We start from the raw sequence: 21,530 nt of genomic DNA, 5'->3' as shown, positions 1-21,530 counted from the left end.
GCAGACCAGTGTTTGTGTCAGGGGTATTTCAACTTAGGTTGGCAAGTTATTTTATACGTAAGTGTCAGGAAGATTAAATGGTGAAAGCATTTTGGTCTTCTGAAGTCCAAAAAGTATTCATACTAAATGTCCTCGTTTCTTCAACCTTATTGACTGGTGAATATTTGATAAAACAAGACTTTTACTTAAAATAAATACAAACCTTTACCTTGCAGATTCACAAGTGTGGGTACACTGAAACGAAAAAAAAAAAAAAACCCATCTTATCTACACCAGAATATGCTTACTCAACTTTCACTGCTGGCTAATGGTGTATGATCACACACTGCATGCTTTCCAACAGCGCTCCCAGGGCTCTTTATACTCAGTCTAATAATTCCCCGTTAACACAGCACATTGCAAACAGTGTTGCACAGAAACAAACAGAGACCTCCTGGCTCGTACTGAACGACCTCAGTGGAAAGAACAACTGGTCAGACAAAGAAACAAATTGTTCAACCTCAGGTGCTGTGAACTTAGCTGGGCGCCAGGTGGGGAAAAATAAACAGATTTACAGTGTGTTCCAGTTAAATAAAGCATGAGATCAGAATTTTTAGACAGAGTGGTAATGTAGTAATACCTCTAAGAGGCAATGCAAGGGCAAATGTGCACAGAGATTTATATCTAATGCAACAAGAAATGGAGTGCAGGCAACACAAAGAGCAGATTTGTTCCACATAAAGCCCGGCTAAAACCCAGAGGTTGACAGAGGCATTGATATTCATACCTGCAGTGATATAAAGGACTGTGTATGTGCGTTCTGAATGAGCAAGTATTGTTTGTCGCAACGCTCTGATTCATGCAGTCCTGCTGTCTTAAAAAGCATCCAAGCCTGATATTGCTCCTCAACAACTGCTCGACTACTCCACACTTCTAGTGCCTCCTCCTTTCTCTGTCTCATCTTCTCCCCCACCCTCTCCTAGCTGCCTATTTTCATCTCCTCTTGTTCCTGCTTTCCACTTTTCTAATTTTCTTGGTTCCATCTCTCCATAATCTCGGGCTCCACTTTTCCAATCTATGGCTTTAAAAGACTGACAGCGATATTTGTGAAGTGCATGTATGCTAAAGGTTGAAAGCCACTACTTTAATCTGACCTCACAGGCCAAGTATTGTCAAATGTTTTTCATCATGGCACAAAAAAACGACCTCTCTGCAGCTGCAATAAAGGTGTATGAAAGGGTGAAACACCAGGGAACTCTTCTGGAAAAAAAGTGAAAAGCCATATATAGCCATATATATTGAAGGTATATCATCTGGCAATAAAACCATCCATAGAAAATGAAAAGATAAAGAATGTATTTCTGTAAAAAGTGCTATTAATGGTTATTCTAATTGACCATGTTTTAATTAATAGATGATACAACTTAAAGTTAAATTCTAACTTACTATACATCTTCTTAGCTAACGTCGGTGTTTAGCCCCTGTTGCCTTACTTCATTATTTAAAGGAAATGTTAAAAATCTTGCCTCCCCCTCCCCCTACCAAAATAATATTAATACATGGAGTTAATAGGGGATATACGTAGCAAAGAAGTGAGAACACATAACATGAAAAATTATTTTTCTTACTGTAAGTCTAATAGAGACCAAAGCTGAAATGTGTTTACTATTCATAGTTTTCAGGCATGTGACTGGTGCGGATGCCTGGAGGGCAAACAGAGCTTTGGAGAGTGTTGGCCATCATTGAACACTCTGTGGACCTGCAGCACAGGCTCGTTAATTTCCCATCTCTTCCAAAAGAGGCATGCTAACAGCACCTGAAAACCGCAGAAAAAACTAGCGACCCTGCATCGATCAGTAGTATTTGCCAGAACTTTACTCCGGTGATGTTTAGATAGATTTAAGAATGCTTTTCCTTAAACTGCCACCAAGACAAAAGCCTACACAAAAAGCAAGTTAGCATTAGCTAACCATATTGTCAGGATAACCGTCAGCGCTCACTTTCGGTCGTGTTTGTTAAAAAGCCAGTCAAATTTAGCTGACGTTTGCAGGATCAGGAGAAGTCTTTAATCCACGATCCTACCTCTCTTTGGTTTTCTTTCTCAGATGGGATTCTTCAAACGTACCACATGTGCTTGTCCCCTCGTCGGGTTATGCATCCAAGTGAACAACAACTGTCTTTCTTTTGAAATAAAAAATGGAATTTAATTTGTTAAACACATAGGTGGTAACTGACATTGGCAACTTCTCCATCACATGCAGCAGTAGGAAACCTTTCGTGTCAATCTGGAGGACAGTTCCATACGTTTGTGATGTCAAACTATGATCTGGCCTACATGTATGTGGCAACCAGCACTTTAGCCAGACCGACTCTACAGTAGTGTAGGCAGAATATACTGAACGTAACATCCTGCTTCAGGCTGCTGAGTTTCCATCCTGACATTATGTTATAGGCTTATCTAACTGCGTCCTGGCTGTTTTCTTATCTTCCCCTGCTTGGAGTAAGAAGGGTATTATAGGGTAAATGGGTGTATTTCCTAATGTATTTGTTCTATATGGGCACATTTATTTTACACCCTAGCATTTCTACTAAGCTGGACCGTTTTAGTTTGCTGTTCTAGAAATTAGTATTCTGCTTTTCACATCTTCTTTCTCTTCTTCTTCTCTTTCAGGCCCTCTTTTAGCTTCGTCATCCTTTCTATCACATCCTCTGGTCCTTTCACCTCCCCTCTTTTCTGATACTGCTCTTTTCATCGCTTGCTTCTTTTCACCTTCTTAATCCTCCATACCTGTTCTTTATCTCTTGGCCTGCCTTTCTCAACCCCCACTTCCTCATCTCTCCTTTCTCTTCATCTTCACCTTTCATCCCCCCCTCCTCTTCTCCTACTCAGGCCAGCAAAAAAAACAAAAAAAAACCTCAGAATAAAGTTATGCGCCATCAAAGGCATGTCAAACCAGTAAGAGGCAGAAAACACCAAACAGCCCTCCCATAAATAAATTCAGTAGAAAAACCAAATAACCCATCTCTCTCTCTCTCAGTGACTTTGCTGACTTGGCACACATGCATTCATGATTGCCTTTGTCAGTGTGTCAGTGCGCACACTATGAGCATGCATGCATTTGCATAATTCAGAGATTTATTATGGTGCAAATAATATGAGTGTGAGGGTGAGAGCAATGCACTCCTCTCCACTTGCTCTACAGCTTTTCAGCAGTGCAGTGAGCCCGGCGATACATTATGCACAGTTCTGCATCTTTAAAATAATCTTCTCTGTGCCAGATCCCTGCAGCGTGTGAGCTTTGACTGTGGTGATAATAGCTAATAGCTTCTTTCTTTTTTAACTTATTCTGAATGAATGATAATATGCTATTTTTTTATATAATTCAGTTCTAATTAATAACATTATCTTTAGGGTATGAAAACAATAAGTTGGCTGTAAAGTTCCATTTGTAACAGGCTGTGTTAAAATCTAAGTTTACCACATGAGCTGTAAAGTAAGATAACACATGGGAAGCATTGACACAACTCTTTTGGCCACAAGACAAATATTGTGGAAGACATGGCCCTTGTTCTTTAACATGCATCTTACTTTGTGCTTTTAAAATCAGATATATGGAAAATTTAATCACAATTTACAATTTACATAACCAATGGACTCAAAAAAATGAGCGGCGACCATTAGGCGTTTAGTTTAGTTCAGTTCAGTATTCGTAGCTGCTCTCATGGACATTGTTTATATCAACAGCGGATCATGTGACTGTGTGTTGTATGAAATGGGTCCCTGATCGTCACAACAAAATAATGTGTCTGCTCCGCATTTTTCCTCAACAAAACTAAAAGTTGAAGCATCTTATAGTGTCTATTGTTTATGGACCAAAACTTTACTGTCACTAGTCTCATTAACCATTTCAAGAATGTGATGGCCTCTAGATTAGGGGAGAGAGAGCGGGGGCTGTCATGCACTAAATAGCGTCAAAACCAGGAGAGGACTGTAGTCTCTGCCGAGGGCCGTCTGCTCTGCCAACTGAGCTGCAGAACGCCATGAAGTGAGGTTTTAAGCATCTTAAGAGCTGTAGTGGGTGGGGACCAAAACAGATTTTAATGGAGAGTAAAAATCAGACTTAAGGTGGCATCAATGTCTACATAAGATAAATATTTACAACAAAATTGAAGGTAATCAAATAAAAACATGGTCCTTACAGCTTGTTTCATTGCCCGCTAGTGCCCAAAATAAATACATGAATCTGAGTTTAAACCATTTGATTAAGTACTTATTCAAAGTAAATATCATTCACATGAAGTACCCAAATATTTGTACTTGCACGTTGTGAGGAGGTTTAATTACAGATGAGCCACAGTGTTTGAACAGCTCTTTTGTTTACTCAATCCAACTTCTTTATTGTATTAACTGGATTCCATTAAAATCACAGCATTGATGGGCATCAGTGTGACTAGGAAGACTTCTAATACAAATATGGAGATGAAGCAATCATCTCAAATGAGTAATCTGTGTGTGTGGTTAAATGATTGGAAGCAGTTTTAAGTTATTGTAAATAATCCTCGAAGGAAAGCAGAAGCAGTTTTCTGCCTTCTCGAACACGAGTTGATCAGAGTGTTTACTTTATAGTGAAACATCATCAGAGCTCGTTTGAAATATTGTTCTTCCATGTTGCGTCTCTCTCTTTTCCTTTCCCTTCAAACTCGCTCTTAGAAAGTCTCTGCGAGGGTGGGTTTTGTCTCCGTCTCGTCATCTGTCAATACCAAACCGTGCATGGTGATTAAACACCCTTCCAAGTTTATTGTTCACAAAGAGAACACACACAGAGATGCAAGAGAAAAAAAACACTTATTATTCCACACATAAGCATGAATGAATACACTCACACATTTTTAAATATATAAAGCTCAGGGTTGTTGTTTCTCAAGTGTTCGGGTGCACTCACGCAATCACTCACATGGCGGGGGGGGGTGTAATTGTGCACAGTATGGCACAACTTTGCTAGTGTGAGTGTGCCCTAAGTTTGGTTTCAGAGCGGTATTGCGAGCAAAACATCCAGCCTGTGACCTTGTGTGTGTGTGTGTGTGTTTGCATGTGTGTTTTGTAATGAACTTTTTAGAAACCAATCAACCTTCATTCTTCTTCTTCTGAATTTCTTCTAGGCTACTGTGACGGCCTCAGGCTATGTGTGGTCTCCCTCTTTTGTCACATACTGTTGAGCCAGGTTGTGACACTACACAGAATAGTGTCCTTGACAAAAAGAAAAAAAAAAACTGCAGCCGGAGCACACAAACGCTCCAGTGCAGTCATTATTTTCCACCGCTGTGACAGGCAGTAGGCAGTGAGATAGCATGACAGCATTGTGTGAATGTTATGTAAGAGACGGGACACGTAGGACACAGGGGAGCTGCAGGATGGAAAGCTTCAGCGTCCCCTCCTCCCCTGTGATGTATATAATCCAGAGACGACACATTTGACAGCCACCTCCACAGAATCACAGCAGGTGGGTGGCTGCTGTGAAATCCCCCCACTGTGCAAGACCCTTTGAGCATTTTTGACTTTTTTTTGAGGGGAAGCTAGTCAAATCCATGGGAGAAGTGGGATAACAAAAATGGAGACAGAATAAGATGATTGATCCAAGATGAAAAAAAAAAAACGCCTCTAAATTTGGGATCTTTTTTGAGCCTTGTGGGTCTCTCCTGACAAACAGTGAATCAAACAAGATCTTTCCACCTTAAAGAATACTTAAAAAGTAAGAAAAAAACCCCAAACAAATTCAAGCCACAAAGCAACTTATTGCAACATTATGCATTCACCTGTGAATTTCAAACTCTTTACAGATAAGTTCAAATCCACATCAAGACCGCTTAAAAATCATCCTTTTAATCTTGTTAAACTCCACACTAGAGCAGCTTTAAAAAGATGTATGACACAATGTTTTCATGCAACATCTCCTTGAACAGATTCTGCATTTAAATAACAAACTTTCTGGTGTCGGAAAAGTTCTCATATTCGTTTTTTTAGTCGGATACGTCCATATGCATTTCTGCACTGGTTGGTAGTGAGGAGGAAAACGGTCCATGCAGACAGCAGACACGTTAACAAGTCAAAACAACATTATATTGTACAGTTTCATAATATTGAGTGTTATTCAAACAGGACACTGTTGATTTGTCAGTACTGATATCTAAAATGTACAGTCATCAGTCATTTAGGAATAAAAGGCTCTATGTTAAAACATCTTCATGGAGTCACGTGCCTGTAGTCACAAACATTTTGAGAGTAGTTAGACGATTAGCTGATCTGATTGACAGGTAGGCACGGTGTAACGGTTTGTCAAGAGGCTCAAAAACCCACCTCAGCTCTAAGCCTGTCGTTAGGTTGACTGAAAATTAGGCTGAAGCAGCATTTCCATCATGGCGGCTGCTGCGGGATGAGCCTCCGGAGCCCCCCTGCCCTAGATGGTTGACGTCATTAAGGCTTTGTCCTTTAATATTTACAGTCTATGGGTATGACACATTCTTTCAAAAGCTGTGATTGGGTGATCCAAATTAAAAGAGAAAAAAAAGTATGCTCAAAAAGCTCTCTTAGTGATAATTGGCATAGAAGGACCGGGAAATTGATGGACCGAATCACAGAATCAGACATTGTTAACGCTTTAATGTAATGACTATCTCAGTTGATTACATTGTAAGCCGCTGTTTTAAAGTATAGCCTGAGGAGCTGGTTTAGCTCAGTTGGTTCGATCAGGCACCCCATGAACAGAGGCTCTGGCACACTAGTCACAGGTTCAACTCTCAATCCTGATCATGTTTGGTAGGCGTCATATCCCACTCTCACTTCCCACATTTCCTGCTGTGTTCAAATAAAGGCAAAAAGATCAAAAATAGCCACAAACAACTATATAGCCTAAAAAATGTTTGAAAACACATTCCCATTTGCACATTAGATGATAGTTACATTTATTTACTCACATTTATTAACTAGGCGTTGCATTGGGTGGGAGATGTAAGCACATCTGTAATGAGATCTACCACAAACTCGATACAATAATTAACTCACTGTCATTGTGTTTGGACAAAATTTCTTCTATCTCTCCGTCTTTTCAACATTTTCTCCTCTGCTTGAGAAATTCTAAAGCCTCTTAAAAGGTCTCCTCACTACTCCTTACAGTCTCTCACCTTAAGAGAACTCTTAAGGGCTAAGATGCATTGTGCATAACTTTTTATCTCTTGCAGGATCTAGCCTTAACTTTAAGGGGAAATCCTTAGAAAACATCATGGTTCTAAGAATTACTGGTAAATGTGGACACTAGGAGCAACTCTTTATACTAGGAAGCTGTATGAATATGACCTACTGGGTTGAATCCATTTTATATTCTTACTTAATTTACATAGGCACTTCAAACTTTGTAAAGAAAGGGGACCTTCCCAGTTCTTCTTACCTTAAAATAATATCTTCCTGCTAATATGATTCTCCATGAAAAGTTTAATTTGTAGCCTGGGTCAGAGAAGGACTGCCAGTGTGTGCATGTGTGCATTAAAGAAGTTTGGACAGAGGTCTGAACAAACACACAAACACTCACATACACACTTGCAGAGCATGGACCCTTTGATTGGATTAATCAGGAATTTCTCCAGCTCTCCTCTTTTATTCCCACCAGTGGAGTTAATTACATCAGAGCAATGGAGTGTAGGAGAACTGGGAGCTAAGTCTGATGCCTCAGTTTTCTCTGACTGCAGAGAAATGAGATGGGGGAAGACAATGAGGTGAAGGTGGAGGAGGAGCGGGTGGTGGTGATGGTGGTGTGTTCAGGGTTGAAAGATGCACAGCAGAGTAAAGGTAATAGAAAAGTAAGAAGGTGTGTTGGTGCAAACAGGAAACAGAGTAACGATATAATCTCTGCAGGAACACATCTGGGTGATGCAGGAGGGGACGACTTTCAAATGCCTTTTGTCTCTTGCATGTTAATAGATTGAAAGTTGTTTTCAAAAAGGGCTGCTTTTGACAATGTAGCCCATTAGTACAACTGAAATATAATCATTTTATTCATAAAAAACAACTTTTGTGATGTAGGTAAATGTTAGTACGAATTTTCATGAAATTCATTCATCTTGGTAACTTTGTGAAATGTATTATTCAAGTCTGTCTACCACTCGTTAACACTCCTACCTTTAGGTGTCTGAAGCTGTAACCTTATATGGGTGAAGCACCTAAGTAGTAGCAGATCTATATATGGAGAGGAGCCAACTATATGTTGTCAACAACTGTTTGCTAGACAGAGCGTCTACATCTGTTACGTATACAAATCAGTGTCATGTCATTTTTATTGTTTTATAGTGATGCACCCAAATTGAAAGGAATTTGTGGGTTGCACCTTTTTGACAGAATATAAGCAGCACTGTGAACACTGTTACTTTGTCAGCACTTTTTCAGTCAAGTGATTTGGACGCATGCTTGTTTGATGAAGTTGTCTGACCTCGGCCGATTTCTTCATTGGATTTATACATTAGAAACAAACCCCACCTAACAGTAAATGAATCAGAACCTCATCAATCTGATAGCTAAGAATGAAGAATCTGTTATATCAGAAAGGCTATTCACATTGGAGAGCAGATATATTTCATTGAAGGGGGTAAAACACGGTTTCAAGAAAAAGTATAAATTCGTTTTTTCAAGCCTATTTGATACAATTTCTTTGATTTGTCTGTGTGTACACCTTTAAAAAACACCTCCCCCGTCCCCTTGTTAAGATTTACAGATGTTGATATGTTTCATGTTTTATCAATCTGTTTATTGTGAAGCTCTTTGTGATGCCTGGCCTTAAAGGTGTTACATAAAAAAGACTCAAGCTTGCACAGTGTCAGGAAATCTGAAATCTGGAAATGTAACTGTTTTGCCAATGTCTGACAGAGACTGCAACATCCTGGATTAACACATTACAGCGGAAAAGGTGAAAGGTGAATTCCCCCACTGACAGAGAATAATGTGCGGTTAATGCGGTTGGGGATCGTTTCATACTCGCATGTATACACCTCAATCACACCCGTACTGGCCCAGGCGTTCTGCACATGCTCCACAGTTCCCGTCCTGGGCCTTGACCAGGAAGTGGAACATCATAAATCCATAGAAGAAAGCCAGGAGACATCAAATGGCGAGTGCAAGAGCGAGAACTATGCATTTTTACATGGAGAGAAGATGCTGTTTATGTTGTGCCAGATGAAGGACCATGGATGGAAAGGCATTTGGTGGTTGTTTGTTATGTGACACAATAAGTCAACCGGACAAAGGTCCAACAGTAGCAAGCTGAAAGAGGCATCTCGCCACCTACAACAGCGGAGTCGGAAACACTTCTATCCATAAAGTGTTTCTCCCTCGGTGCATGAATACTGGGACAAGGACAGTAGTCCAGTTAATTGGCCTGATTAAGCTAGAACCGTAGGTCAACTTAAAGTGTGCACACAAAGTTTACACTGAATGTAAGCACAGCAGTTTATCTTTGATCTGTTCCTTAAAAGACACAATCCTAAAAACAATCCTCAACCCATACCATTGCATGCTCACATTTTCTGCAAATATGAAGGTGAACAAGATGACGTGTGGTTATTTCCTGCTTTGCTGCTTTCTTGCATGTTTATGTCCTGCACTAGCAGCTGCTGACGGAGGCTGTTCTCTCCGACCAAAACTCCTGCTCAATGCTTCATTTCTCTTCGCCTCACACCCTTCATATTCCTTCCCCCCTCCACTTTATTCCCTGTACTTGCTTCTTATTTTCTTCCTGAGCATCCTCCACCCCTCTAAACTACCTCACCATGTTTTTATCCAGTGCATCCTTTATTATTTGTGCCCTTTGGTGCCATTTTACACAGAGGGTGTAGAAGAAGGAAGGCAGCTGAATGTATTCAATTCAAAAACCTCAAACAGGATCAAACCCTTACTATGAAGGTCACACACAGTACAAGTACACATATCAGAAGACTAGGTAAGTCACATACAGCACAGCTCCAGCTACATTTTAAGTTGTGTAAACACCTTCTCTGAAATCTTCCACAGTTGCACATTTGTAGTGTGCAGGTTTAGATTTAGATGAAATACAATACATTTAAATAGAAGTTCATTGTGTCAAAAAGGTTCAAGTTCAGGGACAGATCATGGTTTTAGGTTACATATGATAACATATTTGGAACTTGTCTAAGGTGACCTTTAGTTGAAGTGTTCAATAGGGGGTCCACAACCTCCAGACCTGAGGTCCTTCAGGTTTGTAAAACAGAAATCTCTTCTGGACCCAGACAAGCAGATCCTATAAGGTCCAGGAGTATAAACCTTGGAATCAATACTTCAGGTAGCCAGTGTAGATGTCTGGCTTTATATGACCAAATTTTCAATTTCTTGGCTCCAGGATGCTGTCCGCTGCATTTCCAATAAACAGGAGCTGGTGAAAAGCTTTTATAGGGCACAGATGTGTCCTCAGTGTGGGATAGAGAGCTTTGTATTTCTGAAGAATTCCTGAGAGGTTTGAGGGTTAGTTTGGTGATGCGGCTGATTAGTGAATCAAAATTCAGGTCAGCATCAGCTAAAAGTCCTTGAGTTCTGAATTGGTCTATGGTGCTGGGGATTGGGAAGCGTTGGTTCGTCGCCTTTGCACTTTGCACTAATATTTCAGAATAACAGTGAAGCAGAGGAGCACCACCTTCATGCTTCAGCCATCTACACACACCCTTTTCTTTCTTTTTCTACAGTAATTTCCAACTAAAACAGGTTTGACAATCATTATCAACCTTTTTTGAAGTTTGTAGAGTTAGAAATGCTCATGGTAACCATTCATTTGAATAACCTAAAAATGTGTGTCTGCGGATTCCCTCATCTTCACATTCACATTGATTCTACTCCAACATTTAGGAGGTCCTCTCTACTGTGTCTCTTCATTTATTTTCTGTGACGAACACATTTGAAACATTATGTCATCAAAGAACTATGTTCTATGTCTCTTTGCTTCTTCTTGCCAGGTCTTGTGGACGCTTGGTATTTGTCCAACCTTTAGAATACAAAGACTTTAATGATGGATATGAATCATTCACTGCTTGATACAGATTCACTTGGTGAAGCTTGCTAGTGTGTGTGACTGTCTGGGTGCGGCAAATGTCTCTGATCCAGTACTTTAACCTTATTAAATACTGGACTTTTAAAGGAAGAAAATACATGAATTTGCCTCTTCAGTCTGTTTACAGGAAGTCAAATGAACCATATGTACAAATTCAGTGTAAGAATTTAACTTTAGCTACAATTTAATTTAGTCAAGGAGTGCAAAATGTATCATCAAATCAGTTTGATTATCGAGGAACTTAAATCAACGAATGGAGGACAATTGTGTACGAAATCTGTATTCTTGCATACTTCAAAGACAAAAGTGAGAACAGCTGTTCTGAGAAGCCACACTCAAGTGGAGAACAGGCCTTCTGTTATAAAGCGAGGCCAGGTAATACCAACTGAAATTATAACACACTCACATTTGTACAAATGATGCTAAGAGGCATTCATAGTAGAGTGACAGAAAGTAAGATTCTCACACGTGCAGGCGGGGGCAAAGTAGGGATCAAGTCAGTTTTGTGAGGTGGAAAATTAAGTTCTAATATGATACCAAGTCAAGTAAGAGCAAGGATCACTATTACCAGTGTTTTTTATTATCAAAGGGGCTGATCTTTTGTCCTATTTGATGCTTTATTAAAAGGCTTCTGGTACATTTCTGTTACTACTGAGTGTAATGGAGAACCTTGGGGTTTTCTTTTTTACCTCAATTTAATTCAAAGGTTTAGTGATATTAAACTTTTCAGCAAACTCAAAAAAGTGTTGGTGTGTACATTCCTTCATATAGTGATGCTATCATGGCCAACATGAATGCACAAAGCTGCAGGAGACAATCGAATAGTGCAATAAAATTGTATATTCATGTACCAATTCTCTTATGATCCCTTCTCAATATACTACAGATGGAATAAAGTGCTGTAATGATTCTCAGTATCGACCCGCCAAATGCAAGCTTATTGGTGAGTATGCATTTCTCTGTTTGAATAAGGCCTTAAAGCCCTTGTCAAAGTCGTTGAAGAAATGAAAAGAGAAACTAACTTGATGAAACTTAGAAAACGATGAGCCCCCAGGCCCATTAAAGGCCAGAAAGACCGTTAATTAGAGGAAAACAAGCAAATAAAGATTAAACTTGATATTTAAAGTACATGACAGTATTTGCAGGCCGGACCCAAGGGTGGAGACTGTTCCACAACCCGGAAGTGTGATTGAACTTATCAAGGCATGGCACTCTCAGAATATCGTGACTCTTACAGCATTTTCAAGCCTTCACAGAAACACATCCACGCAATCCTCGCTCTGCGCTGGCTATGGGAGGACATGACCCCTGCCGAGGCTCTGATGAAAACCATGGCTGGGCAGGAGGGGAAGAGGACCAGGAAGAAAGCCAGAAGCACTGAGAGGTGGGTCTGTCATGGAATCCTTTGGGACAGGTACGATCTTTGCCCGAGGCTATCACTCCATGTTCTGAGTGGGTGAGAGTAAAAACCCTTCCTCTCGCAGTAACACCGATCTTTTTGTTTTAACAGGGGTGGGAGGGGGGAAGTTGCACTGGCAGCTGTGGAAGTGGCATGTGTCCTCCCCGCCACAGGCACGGGCCACACTGAGCGGCACAGACAGCTAGCTCCCTCGGGCCGGCCTTACACTAGCAGGACCCATTTCAGGCAGTGGCAGTGGCGCGGTCTGTGGCATCGACCAGCATAAAAAAGGAAAGTGCTGCAGGCGAGCGAGAGTGGGGAGATGAGAAAGCAGACGTGGAGAGTTAGAGGGGCAGAGGAAAGGAGGAATAGAAAGAGAGAGGAGTGGTGTAAAGAGCAGTTTAGTCATTTGGTTGATTTCTTACAGAGCGAGCAGATGGAGGGTCAGTGTCGCACTCAAGGACACCCCGACTGGACGCCAACTGATTGGCATATCGGCTGCTTGTGGAGTTCAAACCTGTGAACTTTGGTACCTTCTCAGCGCAGAGAAAAACACCACACTCTCTCATCTATACTGCTGTTCTTTTATATTTCCATCTCTACAAACAAAACAAAAAAAAGGGGTATAAGTAGCAGAAAGTGAATGTTTGTCAAAGCTTGTAAAATGTCAGCAATTTGCATTTCTTCCACAAATAATGTGTGCATTTTCAGTCCTGCTGCTGTTGGATACACACCCGGTATCAGCACATTCTCAAGAATGGGAATTGGAAATGAAAAATGGTATCGGGCCATCTCTAGCTAACGCCAGCATACTGACTTACTCTGGATGACATTTTTGCTGTCATCTGACGTAGGATGGAAAGTTGAGGAGTCCCCAACTCTTCATTAGTTCTTGAAGACATTGCTTACAGGATTTCATAAAGACCAATGACTTCTACTTGTGTTGTTTTTTTGTACGCAACCAAATAACTGATGACACAAAAATTGAACAGCACTACTCAAAATCAAACAGACAACAGAACGCTTCAGGTACGAGAGATCTTGTCCTGCACACAGAGATTGTGCATAGAATGACAGAGATTTTCATAAAGAAAGATTTTACAGGAGGAAAGTGAGTGGTCGACTTATTAACTGACTTTGACAGCCTCAGCTACATCTACACAGAGCCCAGTGCACCCCCCCCCCCCACCCCCCCCCCCCCCCACAGCTTGTACTCTTGTGTTGTCAAGGGCATATATCTTTTTGATTGCTCTGTGAAAAGCTTAAAAACAAGCCAGCCCTGACATGTGAAGGTGGAGGGAGAGAGGGAGGGAGTGCCTCAGAGAGAAGCAAGACGAACACTTTATGCCAAGCTTTTTATCTGTTTATATCAAGAAAAACAACTTCAGTCAGGCAATTCAAGCACGAATATAAACATCTCCTGATGAATGGACAAACTGGCAAACCATTGATTTAACCCTAACCCTAAACCCTAAACCCCCTCTGTGATTGTCTGTGTTGCTGTTTAGTCAGTTTAGTCTGATTGTTGGTTGTGTCATTTGTCTGATGTGATCTTTGTTTCCGATGTGCCGCAGAACAGGAACCTGCTGTAAACCAGTTTTCACTGAGTCAGGCCCGATTGACTTTTGTAATGTTACTTTTAATCCTTCATGTATAATAAATGAAAAGAAGCTTTGTTCTGTTAAGAGATCAACTTTTGCTATAAAAAACAAAGAGAGGGAAACAGAGAGGGAAAAGAACAGTACAATAATATAACCCTGCAGTTTTAGTTACTACTTTTTCTATCATCCTGTACCTGAATTTGATGCCAAACCCTGCTAACATATCTACTTCTATGTTCTATCCTTGAATCTCTTCAGTTTTATCGACAGCTGCAAAGAAAAACACAAGACATAGATACAACGATTTAGAAAACTAATCAAGTTTGAGGGTTAAAACTAAGTTTTATTGAAAAATCTCTATTTATCCTTGCATTCAAAACGGACATTTGTCATCCCTTCGAAGCGAATTCTTAAAAAAATAATGGTGAACTGATAACTTGCACATCCAGACGGCATGGAGGCAAATTGCCACCTTATATGGCACCAGACACCTTATCATCATTTGCACGTGGGCCTACAGCCTTCTCCTACATGCTACTCCACCTATAGTCGGCTCAATCTTAGAGTGGAGTCCTGCGGTGACCCAGATTCATGCTGAAAAAGAAAATATTTTCCAAAACCTTTAAAACTGCTGCTCCATTGAGGTTAGAGACCTATCAGTACCCTGAGCGAACTAAAGCACAAACTCTTCCTCATATAATGTATAGTCTAATGAATAAGATATTAAATGCCTTGTCATCCATTACTGCCTGTTTAAAAGCAGAAATATTAATGCAAAGGATGCTACCTTAAGCTATCTTACTTTAACTGTAATGACAATAACAGCCTAAGTAAGGCTGTAGCTGCAAAACTATGAACTGACATGTTTACAGTACACTAGATTTTCCCATGTCAAAGAATATATTTCAGTGGTTTTATCCAAGCGGCAACCTCCAGTCTTGAAAATGAAGCCAATGCAGAAGTGAAAAAAATCCTGCAGTTCACTGAGTGTCCGCTTGAGGCTGGCTACAGGAACACAGGAAGTCACATACACACAACAGGCTAAAAAAAGCTGTTTTTACAACATGAATTAACATGTTTACAGCCTGGTTAAAAAAACAACATAGGTCTGATTAGTTACAGGGACAGTGTACAGCAACTTGTTCAAAAACACTTAAAAATAAGCAGGTATATTCTAAGTTCAGTTTGAACAACATTAAACTGTAAATAGTTTTATGGCTGTATAGACAGAGTGCATGAGCGTTCATTTTGATGGCAAAATGTTTGAGCGATTTACAGTTTTTCCTTTAAAAATGTGGACTTTAATCATCTCCCCGCATGTCACCTCGCATTCCATAAAAGCTGAAGAAGCTTCAGTTGAAGTGCAGAAAATATCCTGAGGGAAATCTTCAGCATCTAATGGCCGACTGCAGCTATTCTCCAATAAAAAAAGAACTTAGAGGTTGAGCTTTATCTGTCATCCTCTGACACATAATGGAGCACAAACACATTCCGTGACACACATACACTGAACATGGTTATCCAGTTAACTACACATAGATCTCTTTTATCACCTCCTGCAATCTCCTGAACAATGCTGACCGACACAGTTCACTCTCAAAAACAGCAACTTTGAAAAAAGCTCAGGTTTTTTTATCCTTGTGATGCTATTACGCTGAAAGAAGAACGAAAAGCTTCAGAGAGTGAGACGGAAAGAGGCACAGACAGACAAACAAATAAAAGAGACTGAATAAAGATGGAGGTCTGTCATGTCCTGCTGTGTGTGTTTTTAATTACAAATCAATCCAGATTCTTCCAAGGCAAGTGTGACTGAATTTAAAATGTCTTTTCAAGCCTATTCAACAAATAAGCAACCGGCAGCATCTCCAGTTATGATAATCTAACCAGACTGAATCACCTATTTCAGAAGTAGGAATCAAAAAAAATATAATGTATTATAAAGAATACTGAAGGAAAACAGATCAGTTTCAGTACAATACATGAACATTGTTAGCTGTGATTAAAGCGCAACGCAAAGCTAGTCCCATTAGTCCTTGATAGCTCATTCATTAATGAGTTAGATCAGCAATTCACCCGGCAAATCAACAGTTTCCAGTCCAAACAACTGTCTGAGTCTGAGGCTGAAAATTAAAGACAAAACGGTGGAAGGAGTTGAAGATAATCAGGCAGGTAGAAGTCACGTGTCTGTCTTCCTCTCAAATAGAGAGGAACTCCACAGTCGACTTCAGTTCACTTCCACACCAACATTCCTGGTGAACTTGAGCGTGTCATTAAGCTCTGAGTGAAGTGCTTCAAAAGGTTCATTTATTTGCTAATTACTCCGATTCTCTGGGGAAAAAGAAGTCCTGTTCATCACCCCCTCAGCGGAACTTTCATTCAGAGACTTGATTTCAGCACATTTGATGCAACAGTCTCCATTTGAGGCTGAAATGATGTGAATATCTTTGCGCACATCAATGGGATGGACTCTGTTGCAGTTGGTGTTCTGACAAAGAACTTTTTTCCAGACTGAGTAGAAAGCAAAATAGTCCATAATAGACCATTTTCCAGTGAATTCATGTTGGCTGCACTTCAAATAAAATGCTAAAACTCCATCTGGGGGAATAAACAAAGCAAATGTCCAATTACCTGTTGTAGATGTCGTCGTCCTCTCCTCCCCAGCCCCAGTACTCGTTGGGGAAGCCGTTGATTTTCAGAAACTGTTTTTTACTGAGGCCTGACACTCCTCCAAAGTAGCCTGCGTACGGCAGCCTGCAGGTGAAGATAGAAGACGCAATAAGGTTAGAAAAGGGAAAGAGAAACGGTGAGAGGGGGAAGAAGTTCAGAGGACGCAGAGCGATGTTTGTCTTTACATGATCATTTCTCCGCTCTGTGCTGCCACTGACAAGAACTGCCAAACTGTTTTGTGTTGTTTTTATATGACAATGACAATAAAGATCAAATAACTTTGAGATGTATACCATTACAAATGAACTTAGTTTTACCTCAACACAAAAAACAAATACAGACAGGATATTGGTGCCATTAACTCTCTGCTGCTTCTTACCTTTTCTGTCAGAAATAATAAACTTCAGAGTATTTTCTGTATTTCTTTATGGCGCTAAGAGGAAATCACTGTCAGTGTCTGATCCATGCACAAAGAGCCGTATTTAACCTTTAACAGCGTCATTTGTCAAGCCAAAGAGAAACTAAAGGAAACACCAGTTTATTAGCAAAGCGAGCAAACAAACAGGAAGAAACAATCCTTCTAATCGCTGCATCTTGTTTGTTTTTGAAAGTTAATAGGAGTGATAATCAATAATGCTAAAGTTGGAACTTATTTAACATAAAGTCAATTAATTTGGTAAAAAACCCTTTCAAGGACGTTGAGATCACTTTTTCAAGCTTATTGCAGAATAATTGTGCGTTTGTCTACATCTGTGTTTAGATATAGGTAAGTCTTAGTTCATGACATAACATACACATGCTCTACCATGATCGCACCTCATAATAATACCATCAAAATGGAATATTGACAAATGCAAAAGCTTAATCGAAGAGCTGCGAGTATTCAATGAATCAAATGTGTGACTGGTCAGCATTATGATGAAGAAGAGAAAGGATGCAGAGATGACATGGCTCTCTACATACAAGAAGCCATGTTTGTTTGTTAAGTAGATATAATTTTTTATCCAGATTTAATTATGAATGAAAATAATAACAATATGAATTCTTTGCATTTTACATCCCTAACAGCCTCACACTCATATAATGATGTCAGTGTGTGTTAATTGAAAATGAATCATGAACTGCAGCTTCTCACCGTGCGATACTGCGATGCGTTATCTTGTATTTATTTTTTCACATGGCTTAAAGAGACGACAGAATTTACATTAGAATGAAAACCTGAAGTGTTTCATGCGATCAGATCTCGTCCTAATGTGTCGAGTGAATGATGCATTTCAAATGGATAAACACATGGTCGATTATAAACAATAACACTGAGCCATTTCCATATATAATCCACTCAGTACAAATGGATTGGCCTGCTGTACAGTGAGGCTTAAGTGCTGCGTATACAGTAGTAGACCTCTGATGCTGACCTCTGATGCTGTTTAAGCAGCTGAACAAGCACTGGCTGCGTGTGACCTCATTACCTTGTTAGCTTGAGAATATCTTTAAGGACATGTTTTTTTTTGCACATTTCAGTAGTAATGTTGGATACAGATAGAGTTCATTTGATGCAGTAATGACCATGAACATTGACAAACAACACCAGAGAAAGGGAAACTAAAGCAATATGGAGGTAAAGAAGGGATGAACCTGAGATTCAGAGAAGATAAACAATAAGGAACATTTTACAATGAGGCAAATTCAAATGTAGCCTATATAGATGGACAATCAGCCAGAATTAGATAATAAAATGATTATTATGGGCTTGTATCCTGCTCATGACAACACACCCTGTCTGTAATCTTGTGTGTTTGACTTTGTGTGTGCAGAAGGGCAGACAGTTGTATAATTTTTCCTCAAAAGTGGAGAGACCAGCTGAGTGGTACAGAGGTCAAGCGCCTGGAGTCTCACCAGAGGCTGATGCATGTGTGGACATGTGTGTGTGTGTGTGTGTGTGTGTGTGTGTGTGTGTGTGTGTGTGTGTGTGTGTGTGTGTGTGTGTGTGTGTGTGTGTGTGTGTGTGTGTGCGTGTGAGTAAATATATTCTGTACAGCAAGTGCTGTCAAATATTTGACAGTATGCTTTTGGAGGATGACAAGCAGAAACTAATCAAGTTTTTCTCCCAGCAATACATTTAGGATACAGTGTGTGTGTGTGTGTGTGTGTGTGTGTGTGTGTGTGTGTGTGTGTGTGTCTGGGTCAGACTTAACCTAATTTTAAGGGATGCATCAAATTAAAAACCCAGTTAATTGAGAATGGCATGTTCAATTGAAGAGAGAAAGTAGTGATCAAAAATGTAAAAAAAAAGCTGTTTATATGGTTGTAGGTGGCTAAGAAAATAAGTTGTAATAATATATTATATCCTAAATACATCACTTTCCTTAAGTAGCAGCTCTTATCTTTACCATTCTTGTTTCCAGAAACTTGATATCTGTCTGATTCACTTATATGGAAATGTGTGATTATTATGAAAACAATGATACTTCATTTGTAAAAACAAAGAATCTCTAGGCTCTTTAGTCTGTGATGTTGTCGCATGGGAAGAAACATTTGTACTTAAAATGTCCTTGTTAAACTATCACACTATAGTTGAATGTATTTGTGGCAGCGTACAGAAACGTCATAAAGACTTATAAAGGCCTCCCTCTCCTTTTTCATTGTTATACAGTTATCTTGTACTGACTTGATAACCTCACAAACTGGCTGTTTTTAATCCCAGTCGACTCACTCATAAAGTCACTGTGTTGTCAACATGGCCAATATGATTGAGCATAAAAAACTGCCCTCTGTAACTATTATAAATGGACCGCAGCACTCACACGCAAACGCATACATGTACACAGCCTCAGAGTGCACATACTTTTACCCTCAAAATCCTGTATGATATAATGTTGATACAATTTCAAACATTGCAAAAGGTCCTTCAAGAGGCCGTAAGAATATGTTATTGAATGAGCCGTGTTGTGAAATGGGCTTCAGGGTGACCTCTTCTGCTCAGAGAGCTGCTATAGGTGCCGTGAGGTGTTAAGGTAATGGAATAGCACTTAACATGGCCTGACTTTCAACTGCAATATTTCCAACATTCATCAAGGCTTTAGAGCTTTTTTTTTAGCTGAGTCGTTTAACGTGACTCAGCTAAAAATGCTCAATTTACCCTCTGATGCGATTCAACAACATGCCACAAACACACTTTATGAAAAAACAAAAAAGACACGCACATTGCTCAGTGGGTGCTGGATCCCCCCAAAAAAGAAGGTGCATAGGTAAGGAAAGCAAAACGAGATCCGCACACCAAGAAAGTATGGAAACGTCACTTAATAAATCCTTAAAACACACTTTGTATCATCATGTTGTCGTTGTTTCTTTCTTGTTTGCTCCCTTTACTGCAGAACTAAAACAGCCGGGGAGGGTCAAAGAAAACTTGCTGACTCAGACAGCTTTGACCTTTGGGAAACAATTGACTCCAAAGATCAGATTTTTACATCAGCAATTAACTGCTATCAATTCTGTGTCCTTCCAGTCAATCAAACCACATGGCTTTACTTTTACCCCCTTTTCTATTAAATTCTAACAGCAAAAAAAAAAAAAACAGGTGAAAGTCTGAACTGATCCACTGCTATTAAGAAATGTTAGCAGTCTCGCTCACTTTTGCCAGATAGCATTAGCTTATTGAGCTCTATATCAGGGACCTGCTGAAGCCCCTGAGGTGTTTTCAGCTGGATAAATCTTGTGGACTGACAGCTCTTGGATGAGTAGATCACATTTTCTGGCCATGTTTAGTCCATTAATCAATGCTTTCAGTGCTTTTAGATAATTAAGGGCAGGTGTTGTCATAATGCAAAGACGCACATATAAAACCGGACCTAAACATTCAGTACTGGCTCGAAACTCTGGAGGACTTTTCTACTACGCAGCAGCATTTTGATTAAAAGACCAGAATGGACTTTCCCTAATCAAAGAGTTTACAGACTAACACTTTGTACTGTAAATTGCAATGAGTCCCACTGCTATCATTATTATCCCAATAATAATGAACTTGTTACATAAAACTAATTTTCAGTGCCCATATCTGTACAATACCTGAGCTCTTGATATTTGTTAGAGCCGGTTGGTTTTTAAATGGGTAAGTAGTTTAGCTGTTGCTTGTTTTAAACTGTGCAGTGCTTTCACCACAACTCTGAACAATAACGTTGCAGATGTTGTAAGACGAAACTATGGAGCTTGCTGGCATACAAAGTGGAAATACTGTGTCCTCCCTCATTGCATGCGGGGTCCCTCATTGCACCTTAATATTGAGTTTCATTGAAAAAATTGGTCCATGACGGCTCCAGGTGAGGTTTTTCTCTCTGATGATGGTTTCCTTTGTAGTTTTTTTTCCCCCTTAGAAAAGTCTGAGGTACATGGTTCTTGTGAAGGCTTCTGTTTTTAGAAGTCCCTGCTTCATCATTCTGCTTCAAGCTATTGATTAGTTTGATATGCAGCAGTGAGGTTTCTCGCATTTTCTGGCTGTAAAAATATTCATTGATCATCTCTCTGTGTAAAGCAGACTTCTTTGTAAGTTCCCATATAAAACGCTGCCAGTGTACAAGAAGCGGATGAAAGTGACCCTTTGTCTCACTAAAAAAAATACATTTAAACTTTATCAAGGAATGAACATTTTTTAGCAGAAACAAAATGCAAGATTTCTTGAAATTTGAGAAGCTTAAACTATATAATGTTTTGCATTTCTTGAAATTCATCAAGTGCACTGTGAGTCTTTACTCAAAGCTTTGTTGTAGACAACCATTTTTTTGGTTATCT

The 21,530-nt window shown here is 39.8% G+C and overlaps 1 protein-coding gene across 1 annotated transcript in view; it reads right to left on the bottom strand.

Moving 5' to 3' along the window:
* Window positions 1-21,530, bottom strand: part of b4galt2 (UDP-Gal:betaGlcNAc beta 1,4- galactosyltransferase, polypeptide 2) — a 167,882-nt gene that overhangs the window by 16,763 nt on the left and 129,589 nt on the right. Inside the window, exon 6 of the mRNA XM_020635224.3 lies at window positions 16,707-16,829. Coding sequence (XP_020490880.1) covers window positions 16,707-16,829 — 123 coding nt within the window. The remainder of the gene's footprint in view (window positions 1-16,706; window positions 16,830-21,530) is intronic.

Source organism: Labrus bergylta, chromosome 4 (genome assembly GCF_963930695.1).
Source record: "Labrus bergylta chromosome 4, fLabBer1.1, whole genome shotgun sequence".
Lineage (NCBI taxonomy): Eukaryota > Metazoa > Chordata > Actinopteri > Labriformes > Labridae > Labrus > Labrus bergylta.
Note: the sequence above shows the minus strand (reverse complement) of the source record. Positions and strands in the feature narration are given on the sequence as shown.